Consider the following 15,764-nt stretch of genomic DNA (forward strand, 5'->3'; position numbering starts at 1 on the left):
AAGAAATGTATATAACCAACTTTGAAATGAAAAATATCCTAAAGGTTTTATTGCCTGCTGATTCCAATTGTCTCTATCATATCAATCTGTAATACAGATGCTTAGAGTTACCTCCTAAATATCTTGAATAAATATTTTCATTTTGGATTAAGTAAATGTAATCAAAAGAAATCCAGATGTTTCACAAAGTGAAGAAGTGTGGAAACAGAGTGACAGGGACATTCACTCAAAATATGCAGTAAGGTTAAAAAGTATTTGGACACTGACATATTTGTTTTGGTTCTGTACTCCAGCACTTAGGATTTGAAATGACTATCATACACAATCATTTTTAGGTTAAGCTTTAATGTCATGATATTTATACCATAATTCATGAACCCTTTTAATATTAATATGACTTTTTCTAGATTAGGCTGATAAAAAAGTACATACAATTCTACACAGTTCATTCAATTTCTGTTAGAAAAAATGTAGAAAGTTAGAAAAAACTGTTAGATATTGTTGGGAATCATAATGCAATCTGAATAACTTTTATATGTGGTAAAATATCTCCACATTTTGTTTTTACAGCTTTTGTAAGCTGGTCAACCAAAAGCGAAAGGAAAACTTGCCAAATTGAGAAGTTGGTTTGAATGCTCTGTTACTGTAATTCAGCTGACTTCCACAAGGAGGGAGCAAATCAGGAATATACCCTTTAATGGCAATAATCTACATTTTATTTTAAATAAGAGTAGACCATGTTTCTGAAAATTTCTAAATCAATGTGGATGGTTCATGGTTCTGGATTATCATTAATTAATTGTGATTTAGGATGATTGAGAATGTCAAAGAGGACACGCTAAACTCTCACCATAAACCATTACCGAGGAGGTTGACATGTTGCGGGGACATTCCTTCTTCTGTGACTTTACAACTCATCATTAAACATAATTGTAATTCAGCAACAAGGCATGAGTATAGCATATGGCCACTATACCAGGGCTAAATTCTGTTTGACCTAAAACACTACGCAAAGTATCTGGACACAGACTTTGGTATATTGGCAATTTACGACAAAGGTACTTTATTCCTACTAAGCCACTTACCAACATAATTTGAATAGTAAAACTAAATGTTTTGTCATACCTGTGGTATATACCCCCATATACCAGAGCTTTCAGCCAAACAGTGTTCAGTTTTTTTCAGCAGCCAATGTAGTCATCATTAAACAATACAATAAAATATTATTTGCCAATAATTTCTATTGGGCACAAAATCACTTGAAAAACAATCAAAATTTAAAAAGCTACAACTTTGTATAGTTCCAAGCTTATATAGTCATTACATTAAATGATAGGCTACTGTATACCGTCATAAATCATTCAACAGACCGTGTATCCTTAGCTCAGTTGGTAGAGCATGGCAATAGCCACTCCAGGGTTGTGGGTTTTAATCCCACAGGGAGTCTGGATGAAAAACATATACACTTACTTCTGTAAGTGGCAGTTGATAAGCAGGTCTCTGAATTACTTTATTAGCCTCCTGGATTAATGTTTCTGTTGTATGATAATTTAATGACAAGGCAATTTTTATGGCCAAACCTTTGAACAATTAATTAATTTTGTAGATTGTTAGATTTTAGATGTTTATTTGCAGTGTTTTGACAGATGTTCTCAAGAAACTTGGATGAAATATAACCTGTTGGTTGAGCACACCACCTCATCTATGTACAGATGTGTGACTGACGTCATCTATAAAGAAATCTGTCTTGTTATTGCTTAAGTAGGTTTGGCGTGTTGGATTGAAGTGCCTTTATTTGAAGATGAAATGTTGCAATTACAAACCCCACAGGTGAACAAACACTTTGCAAAAGAGCAAATATGGCTTTGATTGTAAGGAGTTGCTGCTGCATGTTTTAAAAAGAAAGCAATACTTTCAGGAAAGATGTTTAATGAATAGGCCAATGATATCAGATATGGGTTTTGGCATACTGTACATCCTTGATTAATTACAGAGAACCTAAAAATATCTTTATACAATGCTGGATACATTGTTTTACATATTTCACATTAAGTTGTCCCTTTCCTACACATTCAGTAGGTATATGTATTGAGTAGTTTTCTTTAATGGAAATTAGCTATTCCAACAATGGTGCTTAAATTGCTATAATACAACATATATTTCTATATTGTACAAAGTCAAAATACTGTACAATATAGAAAATATATTGTACAAAGTCAAAATTAAATGATATATAGTCAAAATACTATATATAATTTCACTTGAATGGGTATGGGTCAAAATGTTCGACTGGTTCTGCAAGTAAAATAAGTGCCATAAATACATAAGACACTAGGCTCCAGAAATATTTTTTTATGATTAACCATACCGAATCAAATCAATCAATCTAAACTCACACGTGTATCAACAGTATTCATTCCACGATATAAAGGTTTTACCTGGGAAACGTTTCGTCAAATTATTAAGGTAGGTAGATGTCAATGTTTCAAACAAAACAAAACATGGAGCTGCCCGTCTACATTTGTCCAATAGCAACTCTGTTTCACAAAACGTTTTGTGTTGTTAACTGAATGAATACCCTCCAGGGGTAGGCGACCGGTTCCTGGTGTCGCGTAGACCTTGTTTGTGGTTAAACAACCTGGAAAGACAAATGTGTGTTGAATTTAGGTAATCACTGAACCTATCGAGTATCTCAGTTTGATGCCTAGTTGGTTCAAAATCCTGCTCACTACCTTCGGCACTCCAATAATATAACTCGCAGAGATACAGCCAAGTGCTGCAGTCTTTTTCAACGGATGACGTTGATCATTGTGCTTTCGTCATCATGAACGCTCACTCAAACGTGCTTACTTTTAGTCCCGCCTATTTATATTCACATTTGTGATTTGAGTCCCTGGAAAACATTTGCTGTATGACAAATCAAGAGTGAGGGTAAAGCTAATAATGACAAAGTAAAATAACTAACATATATCCAATAAATTATATCTAATCGGGGTTGATTGAATTCGAGAACTGTCAGATCCAAATAGGTGATTGGCTTAGAGAGCTGTCAAACCGTTTCAGTGCAGAAGTTTGGTTGTGAAGAACAAGCTTTTCCACGTCAGTGTGTTTACCAAGTATAGATTGACAGCCGGTTTATGTGTTTCATTTCTCTATATTACGAACAATATTGCTTTTGAATTACTCGTTTTTGCTTTGTATGTGTTTCACATTCTGGCATGCCAAAATATTCTAGTTTTTTTATATGTTGTAATAGATTTTTGGTCCTCACTGTTGGCTAGGTAGCTAGCTTGCTAGCTACGTCAGTTAGCTAGCTAGCTGTATCAGTTGAAATTGCACCGGACTCCATCTTGGAAACTCCAAACAGGTAGGTTTTTTTCGCAGTTTTGAATCATCTACAAAGTTTTGTGCAATGCTGGTTTGCTAGCCTATCTGAAATTTCTAAAATACACTAACGGCTAATTTCACATCGACTCTCTGTGTTGTCAACTTTGTAATCTTGTTAATATCTATAACGTTATAACTACAGTACAGTAGATGACCTGTCTTGTATGACTGAGTCTAGCTAGCTAGTTAGTAGCTAATTATGTCTCACCAAGAAAGACATGAGTTTTAACCTGCTAACATTAATCTTTGTATTTTGCAATACCAACTTATAATCATCTCAATAGCTGCGTGCTTCATTAGTATACACCAAGCTTATTCGTTATGTAGCTGGCCAACGTTAACTAGCAAATGTAGCTAGTGTGTCAATGCAATTAACGTGACCTTTTAGCTAGCGAATTGACTGATAAGATAGTTATTTCAACATTCGTTACAGTGTATTAGTTGGTTAGCTGGGCTAGCCAAATCACGTAAAGTAGAGTAGGCTAGCTGAGTAGGCTAGCTGAGTAGGCTAGCTGAGTAGGCTAGCTGAGTAGGCTAGCTGAGTAGGCTAGCTGAGTAGGCTAGCTGAGTAGGCTAGCTGAGTAGGCTAGCTGAGTAGGCTAGCTGAGTAGGCTAGCTGAGTAGGCTAGCTGAGTAGGCTAGCTGAGTAGGCTAGCTGAGTAGGCTAGCTGAGTAGGCTAGCTGAGTAGGCTAGCATATAACTCTTACACTAAGACTACGTTCTTTGACCAAAGCACTGGTTTTAATGCAAGGGAAAAACTTCATTCATAGCTTCATATAGTGAAATAAAAAAATGTAGTTATAAATGTTTAGTGGAGCAGTTTCAGTTGGACTAATTCCAGTATTTGCCACAATTAATTGTTTGGTAAACAATTTTAAACTTTTGAAATCGAACCAAATGCTAATAAGACCGAATGTGGCAGTGTAACCTAATGGTTAAGTGCTTTGTGCCAGCTCTTTCAAATGGTAGTGTGCGCGTGCGTGCGATTCCTGCATTTGTCACTGCAGGGCCCAGCGTTCTGTACTTGTACTGCTGAGGCTTGGGTTTGAATCCAACCCACAGCTCTTTCAGCAAAAAACAACAACCTAATATTATAGAATTTGGGTGACTGATGTATCTTTCTGTTGAGAACTCACATTTTCTAAATTATGTTGAGTGGCACATGCAGACTTAAGTCAAATAACAAGTGTGCTTGCATAGTTGTGTATATAGAGCATTTGCAGGCCACTCCAATCTCCGCTCAGTGGTCAGGACGGCTGTCTCTGCATCCAAAGGTTGTGAGTTTTCGGCCAGTCGAGGGTATGCTTTGTGTCTTTATCAAAGTTCATTCAGAATAGAACTGTATAACTTTCCCTATGAAAGGGAGAATGGCATTTTCTCTATGAATCTAATTGAGATTAAACTATTACTAGGCTGCTATGGAGAATGAAACAATCTGATTGGGTGATGTAATTTGTTATACTATAGTATTTTGCTAATAAATTCAGTTCTGCATTGTAGCACATTGTGATGAAGGAATTTAATCAAGGGCAAAACAAGGGCAGAAATCATCTGGGCTTTCAGTTTGGGGTATAAATATGAGGTGACAAACATGCCAATCTCCCTTTATCTATCAGCATGAGGAAGTACGCAGTGCACTGTGTAAATGGCCCAAAATTAAATGAAGGCCAGAAAACAAATTAAATAAGATGAAAGGTTGTTGATTCACACACATGATGCCAAGGCTATAACCCTCAAACACAACTCTGGACCTCAAAGCCAGTTCCACTCGGTTTTTTCATTGCAACCGTCGAAATCTTGAAATGATTTAGACCATTGGCACCAGGTGGGTGCAATTAATATTGAAGTATAACTGAAAACCTGCAGGCTCTGTACTTCGTATGGTAAAATATAGATACGCCCCTGGCAAAACAAGAAAAGGAACCAGGCAATCCTAGTTTGGCCGTCCTGCGATTAGAATGGTTGAATGTTGTTGCCCTCACAGGATTCGAACCTGGGTCTCCCATGTGAGAGGCTGGGTCATTCACCTCTATGCCACAAAGCTAGACGTAAGCCAAGTGATAGTGTCTCGACATTAGATCATTTTGTCGCGCATTAACATCACGCCAAGTTTGAATATTTTGCTATCCACCATTAAGCATTATGTTAAACTGACTATTTCTTGTAAAGTTTACTTCCACCACAAATAGCATCTATGAACTGGATGGCTTTTGCCACTGGCCGTTTTAACAGCTTATTAGCCAGTAATAGGCTTGCTAGTATCTACTAACTTACTACTTGTAATAGTCATAAGAATTGAGCAATTTCTAGCTAGACTGAAGGTTTACTTGGCCTTGCCAAAGCTGTTTAATTTCGTGGCACAGCAAACGCAAATTTCTTTCATTTGTGAATGACATTGATACAATAACTATCAATATATGTGACGAGAAATGACTTTGTGACGATAACCATCAAGTGAAAAGATTGTGAAGACCCCTACTGTTTTACTCCCAAAGGAGTTGTGATATAGCCTATATTACCCCAAAAAGCATGCATGGTTGTGTACTTAGAAAATCTACCAGAAATAGTCGCAATATAACCGTAAACAGTTTTATTTTAGGCTTAATATAACATAGCTACTGAACGTTGTATCCAGCAAAGTTTTGGCTATCTTGAACAAATCCTAATGCATTATTTGTTTTGCGCTATTTAATTTCATGGCACAAAATACAAATCTCTTGACAGTGTGTACAATCTTAGCATTGGAATGTCACCCACACTAACAGAGGTATATCTCAGTTTTTTGATGTACTGAGGACTGTTTATTAGCTAGTTTAAATTGCTCTTATTAAAAAGGTAGATTATCAGAAACACAGCCAGAACGTTTACTCTCCCTATTACCACAACAGGACCAAAATGGGAACTATAAAGATCCAATTATTTCACAAGACTTCTGACCTCTTACAAGTCAGTGCTGTGATGCTGAAATTCTAGCAAAATGCACTTAGCTTTTAAAAATGTATAACAGTGTACCAGGTCTTATCCATGGACTATACATGGGAGATAACATTAGTCAATTACTGGAAATAATAGAACAACAAAAAAAGGCTAATATACAACTGTTCAAAAGTTTGGGGTCACTTAGAAGTGGCCTTGTTTTCCATGATAATATTCATGATATGAATTTGAAATATATAAAAATGTCAGTTTCCATCAGTTAGGATGTCTAACACATGGGAGCTGAAGAGCCTTTGACAGCTCTGCGTAAAGTTATAGGCGCAGATTATTTACTGAAACTCTTTTTCTTCTTAATTTCAGTATGTTTAAATCAAGTGCAATCCAAGGCATGGCATGTCGTTGCAAAATGGAGTGATAGCCTTCCTTCTTCAAAATCACTCTTACCCTGTACAAACCTCCAACTTTACCACCACTGAAGCACACCCATACCATCACATAGCCTCCACCATACTTGACAGATGGATTCAAGCACTCCTCTAGCATCTTTTTATTTGGTCTGCATCTGACGAATGTTCTTTGTGACCCCCAACACCTCATACTTAGATTTGTCTGTTCATAAAAAACAAAAATCCAATCTTCCTTTGTGTTCTTTTGCCAATCTTAATCTTTTCTATTTATTTGTGAGTCTGAGGTATTGCTCTGCCTAGAAGGCCAGCATCCTGGAATCACCTCTACACATTTGTCGTTGAGATTTTTGTTTTGCGGGTACTATTTAATGAAGCTGCCAGTTGAGGACCTATGAGGGTTCTGTTTCTCAAACTAGACACTAATGTCTTTGTCCTCTTGCTAACTTGTGCACCAGGGCCACCCACTCCTCCTTTTATTCTGGTTAGAGCCAGTTTGTACTGTTCTGTGAAGGGAGTAGTACACATTGTTGTACAAGATCTTCAGTTTCTCTGCAATTTCTCGCATGGAATAGCCTTAATTTCTCAGAACAAGAATACACTGACGATTTTCAAAATAAAGTTCTTAATTGATAGTTCCAATAATGCTGGGCAAAGTTGTGGGTTGGGCACAGAACAGTGGGGCTTCTGTTGTGCAACCCTTCCAAAGAGTTTGTTGACATGGAGGTGGCAGCAATTGATTCCTTGATAACTCCAAGATTCCATTAGTCTAGACTGTTCAGTTTTGATACTGTGTTCCTTGGATTCGTCTTTATCTTCCTCACCATGTTTTGGGGCAATACATGCATAGTCCTTTCTTGAGAAATTTGCAACTGTTCTAGACTTCTTAAACTCTTTGATTATTGCCTGTGCTATTTCTGTTAATGCTCTTGTAGGAAAGAACATGTCTTATGTGACATAATACTTTGGTAATGATAACAATTGTCTCTAGCAGGATTTTTGAAAGATCAGAACAGAAGTTTCCAGGGAAGTTCTGGGATGAATTTAAGCGCATGTTTTTGTGCAAGGGCTCAAGCAAGTACGAAAAAGTCCACAACTTTATCACAATCTTTGGCTCTGATGTGCTGCTTTTAGAACTGCTAGCATGCTATGGAAGTTATAGAAAGTCCCTTTTAAGTCAGCTTAGTCTGAGGCTATTATTCCAAGCTTGCGTTTCAGGACTCCCACCCCCTGGGCGATCCCACTCTTATTATTTTGCATCTGCTTATCATGGATTTGGACCGAATTCTGCTATAGTATGACCTATTCCCCTCAGTTTCAATAGTCAAATAACATTTCAGTGCAAAGACACATTATTATTTTTGTGCCAGAACTACCTTCCTCTGGCCTGCTTAACGGTTAATCCAACCATTTTGTGGTACATTGAGATTCGGCTTCTCAAATATTAACAATATGTCAATCTGATAATGTTTGGCTTCGCTGATTGTCTCAGGCGTTGTCCAGAGAACCTTTGCTTCATGATGATTTAATTGTAAGATAAATTAGAAGTCAGATGCATTGACCGGCTGGTCTTTGATTACACAACTATTTGACAATAATTCACTTACTTTCAATTTAAGTAAAAAGTAGGCATACTGAAAATGTTTCTGTTTCTATGTTTGTCTTGTCAGATCAGGATGGTGGACAAGAATATATACATTGTCCAAGGAGAGATCTGTACTGTTGTAAGTGCCATCAAGAGGAATTCACGATGGAATACCCACACTCCTTTGGTAAGTTAAATTGTTTCTCATTAAAGTCATAGTTTGACAGTTTAGTTTTTCTTAGAAAAGTATAGAACTACCTGCTCAGGCTGCATCTTTCAGACTTGGTAGCCTGCAAGAGAAAGAAAGACTTAAAAAAAACAAAAAAAACTTGGTCAAATGATGCTGCCGTTGATGTGTCATTGTAGTGTTAAAGGGATAGTTTTTCTAAAAGTCATATTTTGGTGACAGTCCCCTTACCCTGAGAAGTTCCTTCAGGCATATAGTCATGTTTTTAAAACAATCCATTATTCAGCTCTGCATAAGCGCATATATGTGCATGTGCATTAACATGCGGTTGCACAAGGTTCCCAGTTTTGGGGTTTGAAAATGTGGTCACCCTAGAATACACAGTAAACGAAAGTTAGTATTCGCTAGCAAGAAGCAAGTTACCTATTTCGTCTTTGATATTCATCTCGGACAGTCAAACTTTATTTGCTTGAGAAAGAAAGGGAAAATATGTATATATTATGTCTGACTCTGAATATGAGCAGGAAGATTTTTTTGGGGGGGATATAGCCTTACTTGTTCAACCATAATACACAGATGCATTGACTGAATAGAAGCTTGGAGAGCAGCTAAAGGGGGGTGATGGTGAACATGTTAATCCCCAACTCTTGCCCAGAATATCTGCAGGCAATGTGTACTTTGTGTATTATAACTTAGCAAGTATTACTTACAATTGGTCTTGCCGCCACGGGTTGAACTGGGTATCTTTATGGAATTGCATTCGCCTTTAGTCCTCTTCTAAGTGCACATGGGGCATGATCATCTGTATTAAAATGTTTCTCGCAAAAATTGTATGTCTCATTGGTGAAGTTGCTCCATTGATTCTCCCACAATACAACTTGGGAGAGGCAGAGGTATCGTCCCAATTGCAGAGCGGGTAGAATTTAATTAACTCAAGATCCACGAGCAGGCAGAAGTCCACATCGGTACTTACAAACAAAGGAAATCCAAAAGTTCAGTTTTTCTATCAAATGCACTGAATAACACAGCGTCATCCTGCACAATGAAATTCTTGTGACATGGCGACATTACATAGTAAGAATTAAGAAAAATATAAAGCAAAAATATAGTAAATAATATATGGTATAGTGTAAACTAGCAGCAATTTTAAAAAGCTAGCTTCACATAGCTTGTTGAGGTTTATGTTCACAACTCACCTCAATTACATCACTGCCAAAGAACAGGAGCTGTGTGTGGTGGCTAGAGGAAATAGTTCACTAATGCCAATTTGAATTCAGCCAATCCCGCTGGCTGTTTTTCAATGTTCAGTTGCTACTACAACATATTAGTGAATGTAGTTTGAAGTGTTATGGGATAGATTTCTCCTTGCAATGCAGCTTTGCGATAGCAGTGCAAATTCATTATTTCCCATCTATTCCATTCATGAATTTGGATGATGCTAGTAACGCTAATTACAGACTAGGACAGAGCTGAATAATAGATTGTTTGAAATGACTTCTGGAATATCTTTTGGTAAGTGAACTTTGAAAAAAATATAAATTTTGGACAAACTATCCTTTTAAGGACAAGCATCAGTGTCCTCATTATTATTTTTCATCTTGATGCTGGTATTGTTTGTTTTATCTTTTTGACCAGGATGAAGAACAAGATCCATTGCTCAACAGCTTCAGCCACCTGAAGGAAATTCTCAACAATATAAAAGGTAATAATGACAAGCACAGTACAGTATATGCATAGTTTTTGTATAGAACTACTGAGAATTTGAGGAAATAAGATCAGTCCCTTTCTCTTAACCGTCTTCCCACCGACGGATACCTGCAGCAGTGTCTCTGTTTAATGCAAGACTAGCCCTCTTATGCTCTTCTCAGTATAGACTGTGTATGAGGTCATCATTTTCACTGCATTTTATACACAGATTATTTGGCAGATTGAGTGTGTAACAAATAGATATATTTTATGTTTATAACAATTCAGTGTACTAAAATGTCCTCTGCCATGGACAATGAAAAGGATTCAATCTTAAAACGAAAGCCAACATTTTTCATCCGCCAATACATTATATGGATAAAGCTGTGAGTCAGTCGGGACTTTGAGGCTAAACACATTCCGATTGTTATCACAGAGTACCTTGTTCTGTCTGAAGACTAAGAGCATATTTAATCAGGTGTGCAGCAGATTTCCACAGAGAAATAGGCTGGCCTTTCACATTTGTCAATATTATCTTTCTCCAATGTCTTACTGTTGGGGACTACTCGGCTTAATAATTTTAAGAGGTCCCATTGAAACGATATCACTGTTTGTTCATCTTTTATCCAAATGCCTCATTATGAACAAGACAGCAAAGGTAAATGTTACGCTGAGTTGTGCAAGTGTTCTTCTCGGCACAAGGAGGGGAAGATTTGTACAACAATGAGGTGATACACCATGCTTCAAGACACCTCAGACCTCTCCTGTATATATTCCTGTTTCTCTAATGGGTTTCGGTTGTGACCATATTTTGTTCATAATACTTACAAATCCTGTCAACTATAGTTCCTCTGCAGGGCAATTCTAAAGAAAAATTCTGAAATAAGAATGTTTCTTACTATGGCTCTCCAACCCTGTTTCTAGAAAGCTACCTTCTGTTTGTTTTAAATCCAACCCTAGTCTAACACATCTGATTCTTCTAATTAGCTAGTTGATAAGCTGAATCCAGTCAGTTAGTGTACACCTGGTATTTGATTAAACATCTAGAGGAGGGTAGGTTCCTATTTTTCCTGAGCCTACATGAAGGCAAAGTAGTGCCTCTGCGTATGGCACCTAAGATCATTTACATTTAAATGAAAGTTAACTTTAAGACGGTGTTATTAGTTTTTGAGCATGGTAAGGGTGTAGGTCATAAACTGACATTATTCATGCATTAGGCTGAGAATGACTGCTGCTCTGCTGAAAGCATGCACTCTCTGTTTTGCTAGTAAGCAGGGTTGTTAGAATCTGGATAGCTGTAAGTTGCTGCCTAGCGCAACTATGGGCCAATGGCCGTATCTGATCATTTGGGGGCCACTTATACTGAAAATGTGTGCGTGTGATTAACTCCTGATAGTAATCTAAACAACTGTTAAAGACCCCATAGAATGTCACTCTTCCTTGATTTTATGAGACACCAGCGCTGGCACTATGTGTGTTGGAGCAGGGCTGCCATAAATGCGCGACATACTTTAAATTACTTTTTTCAATGTAGACTAAATCAGATTTTTCTCCAATGAAAAAACCTTAAACACATTATTATGGGCTGAACCTTGTGGTCCTGGGGTAAACATTGGAACAGCTGATTGTACAGCAAGGCTGACAAGTGGCATTCAAGTAGTATCGGTTTTCAGTGTATTTCTCCCCATGAAAGTTATCTTTTGACAATATCAATCAATCACATTTATTTATAAAGCCCTTTTTACAACAGCAGATGTCATAAAGTGCTTTTACGGAAACACCCAGCCTTAAACCCCAAAGAGCAAACAACAGTAGTGTTGAATTATAGTGGCTAGGAAAGACTCCCTAAGAAGGCCGAATTTTAGGAAGAAACCTAGAGAGGACCCAGACTCAGAGGGGTGACCAGTCCTCTTCTGGCTGTGCCGAGTGAGATATTAAGAATCCAATTGGAATAATTAATAAATGCATGTGGGCTAAATCCAGAGTCTATTTAAATTTCGACTAGGTCAGAAGTATGACCAGATGGACAGGGACAGCAACGGACCTCCCAAACCAGGTACTCCGCAGGTGTGGATCAGGACCTCATGTCCTCCTAAAGTTCAAAACGGGAGGAGACTGGGAATATTCAGAAAATGCATTCCTCATATCAACGATTTATAGTGGAGAATGAGAACTTAGTGGGGAAGGAGAACAATATAACGCAACACTATCAGCTCCTTGTTCACGATACAAGACAGGGAGGAAAAGATACCATTCAACTTTTTAATTACCATTGTGGCATTCTTGCTTCCGAATACTCCAACCATATATGCACAAACATTAATGGTCTGTAAGAATGGCATTACAATGTAAGGGTACGTGCAACAGAAGTAATCCTTGCTGGCCACTGATAAATCACAGAACAACATCACCCATTGTAGAACACAATTCTTTCCAACTATGTAATCTACCGAATCACACTTCAGGTTGTTCTGTTACCAACGTATAGGCCCACAAGAGGAGCCGCCTTTCTGGAGAGAATGCAGTCATGCTGTTTCCTCCATTATTGTATCAGGCTTCTCAACTGGAATAACTGACTTTATGGGGGAAAACTAGCTAAAAATATATGCATCAGAGTTAATGGTAGCCGGCAAATGCTGGTATATTTCGGTGGGAAAATATGCCAAATAAATAGATTGATTGCATTTTAAATAGCCTAATATTGTGTGACCTATATGATCTGTTGCCAAGAAAACAGCAAGACATTACAGAGTGTTTGGTCATGTGACTAAGCTTGGCATGAGATTCAAAAGCTGCACGCTACATGTTTAATAATATGCAATGGGGCAGCATATATTAATATTCCTAAAATAAAACAGTTTACTGTTATATTGTGACTATTTTTGGTGGGTTTTCGAATTATGTATTAGGATTTGTTCAGGATAAACAAAAACCTCACTGGCTAAATGATTCTTTCGTCTGTTCACTTAATCCAAAAGTCAGTAATCGTCAGCTATATTGATAGCTATTGTATCAGTGTCATTAACGAATGGCTAATAATCTGTTAAAAACGGCCAGTTGGCAAAAGCCATACAGTTCATAGATGCTATTTGTGGTGGAGGTAAACTTACTAAGAAATATTAGTCAGTTTAACACAATGCTTAATGGTATCTAGCGATTTGTTCAAACATGGTGTGGTGTTAATGCGTGACAAAATTATGCATTGCAAAACAATTGTAATATTCATGATATATTCTGTTTCATGTAGGCTACACCAGGGTGATATTGGCTGATTAATTGGCTATCGGGTTTTTCCTGCCCCGAACGATCATTATTACATCAGCTTTTAAAAATCCACTATCGGTCAACCTCTAATACCAATCACATTAAGAATTTTATTCACCCCACATGACATTAGATTTCTTTTTTACAACCCAGCTGGGTCTATGGATTTATCAGGATCAAAATAGATATTTAAGGTGCAAAGCCAGGTATAATGAGAACCTGTTAGTTTCATAAAGAGGTTTTTTATTTAGCTTTGATGCTAAGGGATCTGAAATGTTTTTATTGCATTTTTACCTTAAAGAAAATGTCACTAACATACAGCTAATAATGCTTCCAATGTTATTAAAGTAGGCCTATGGCCTGGGATTTCCTTTTCTTACTAATCAGGAGGAAAAATAAATCCAGTGTCTTTGGATTCAAGAACAATAAAATTATAAACACATTTTACGCAAAACATCTTTACTGATGAAGTAAATTTACTCACTCAGGCCTACATGCTTTTTTTTCTTTCATATTCAATCCATCCGTTTTCGCAAGTACACACCGACCAACCAATCCACCCACCCACATGCAGCCTATCTTGGAAGGACTGCTATTTGAGTAGCTTATCTCATTGCATTTTTTCTTGTCCTTTCCAAATGTATGGATAAAACATAAAAGGTATCCGCTATCTAGTTCGCTAGAAGAAATTGTGGTGTGCAAGTACTTGATAACATGGTTAATTTAAACTTCGACCAAAATGCTCCCAAAAACTTCAGCTGAAAACATCCAATGTCTTGGTTATTTTGGGCATAATGTTTTGAATTAGTTTGCTGGATGTATGGTTTTGCACACTCTGCCACCCTTATGTTTTCCTCTTTAAATGATACATCTGTATGAAACCAGTACATCTAAGATTTCTAGCAGTGATGTACTGGTTATGCAATTAACAACATTTAGCAATGTAGCTAAGAGCCCTGTCATGTTCAACAATCTGTTTATGGCCAATACACCAAAGCTAAGTGCTGTCTCTAGGTAATCTGTGATGCATCGTGCCTACAGACAGCTCCTAGTCACCGTATATTGGTCATATACCATATCACTTTGCACTTTATTACTTCAAACTGTCTTTCTAGAGGTCCTGCAATATATGTTTTCACAGTATTGACATTCTCATGGATGGTCATGGCTAAGGTCAGCAGGTGGCAGCCATGTGAGTCTATCTCCATGCATTCAGCTCAGAGAGGGGCCTGTGTTTTAGGACAGTTCTGCCACCATAAACCGTCAAAACTGCTTCAATGCACTATGCAATTCTGCAAGTGGGTGGAACTTGATTGGAGGTGTGAAACCATTCATGCATTAAAATGTACGACTTCACATTTGTTCAGTGTCAGTTAGGTTGAAGTTGGTCAATGAGACAACCATGGCATATCTTAAAACAATCAGCAAGCTAAGCAGCCTTCGTCCACTTCATTCTAGATGTGTTTAAAAACCACTGCTCTTTCATAGTCACAGATCTTCTTCTGGGCCTGCCTAGCATTTGCTCATGTCTTTTATGAATGATTGTGCTAATTCCACACCTGTGTGGAAGTACCGGACTTGGATGTACTTTTGTTCCTCATATACTTTTCTTTTGGTTTTATTTATGTATAGATGTTTTTACTTGACCCTCTTCATTAATTTCTTGTTAAAAAGAAATTACAAGACAAAACACAAAGTCTCTTTATTCATTTTTGTTCCGAGTTCACTCACGTGTGATTGTTTTCCTTGCTGAATTTTCATCAATCAGTGTACCTTTTGTTGGAATGGAATGGCAAGTGTGGATGCCAAGCCATTCAATGGTTTGCGTAACTGTAGTCTGTGGTATCTCTAGTTCCATGTAGGGTTCACATACAGCAGCCCCACCAGAACCCCTGACCCCCATCCTCTGTCCCCCGTCTCTGTATCACCATCTGTTTTGATTGATCATTCCGAGTGGCTGTGCTGGGTGTATTAATGGAGTGGTGCTGGCTGATGGTGCCTGGGTCGAGCCAACTCTGCGGTCAAGCCTTTGTGTCGTCATGCCTTTGCAATGGGACTCCTGGCAGCCCCATCCCTGGCCCAGCAGGCGCAGTAGCTGCTAGAGGATAGACAGAACACATGGAGCCTGAGGCCACGGTCTCAGCCCCCTCCAGGCACTGTGCTTCCTCCAGGGAATGCCACTGCTCCGAGATGGACAGGCACGGCTGCACCAGGGGCCTGGGAGGAATCCGCCATGCTTTTTCAAGCCCCTGGAAAACTATAGACCTTGTTAGTGCTCCACGGCTAGCATTGGAGCGCAAGTGTAATGTTATC

General features: G+C 38.0%; 1 protein-coding gene across 7 annotated transcripts in view; it reads left to right on the forward strand.

The window, feature by feature from the left end:
* Window positions 1-2,960: 2,960 nt before the first annotated feature.
* gbf1 (golgi brefeldin A resistant guanine nucleotide exchange factor 1) overlaps window positions 2,961-15,764 on the forward strand; it is an 80,470-nt gene continuing 67,666 nt past the window's right edge. For 4 of the 7 annotated variants that reach the window (XM_034292933.1, XM_034292935.1, XM_034292934.1 and 1 more), the window contains exons 1-3: window positions 2,962-3,367; window positions 8,400-8,501; window positions 10,137-10,203. In XM_034292933.1, the coding sequence (XP_034148824.1) occupies window positions 8,406-8,501; window positions 10,137-10,203 (163 nt within the window). In that variant the 5' untranslated portion in view covers window positions 2,962-3,367; window positions 8,400-8,405. Of the gene's footprint in view, window positions 3,368-8,399; window positions 8,502-10,136; window positions 10,204-15,764 lie in introns of all 7 variants that reach the window. The other 3 variants (XM_010870272.5, XM_010870277.5, XM_034292936.1) reach the window with 2 other exon arrangements.

This window comes from Esox lucius, chromosome 6 (genome assembly GCF_011004845.1).
Source record: "Esox lucius isolate fEsoLuc1 chromosome 6, fEsoLuc1.pri, whole genome shotgun sequence".
Taxonomy (NCBI): Eukaryota; Metazoa; Chordata; class Actinopteri; order Esociformes; family Esocidae; genus Esox; species Esox lucius.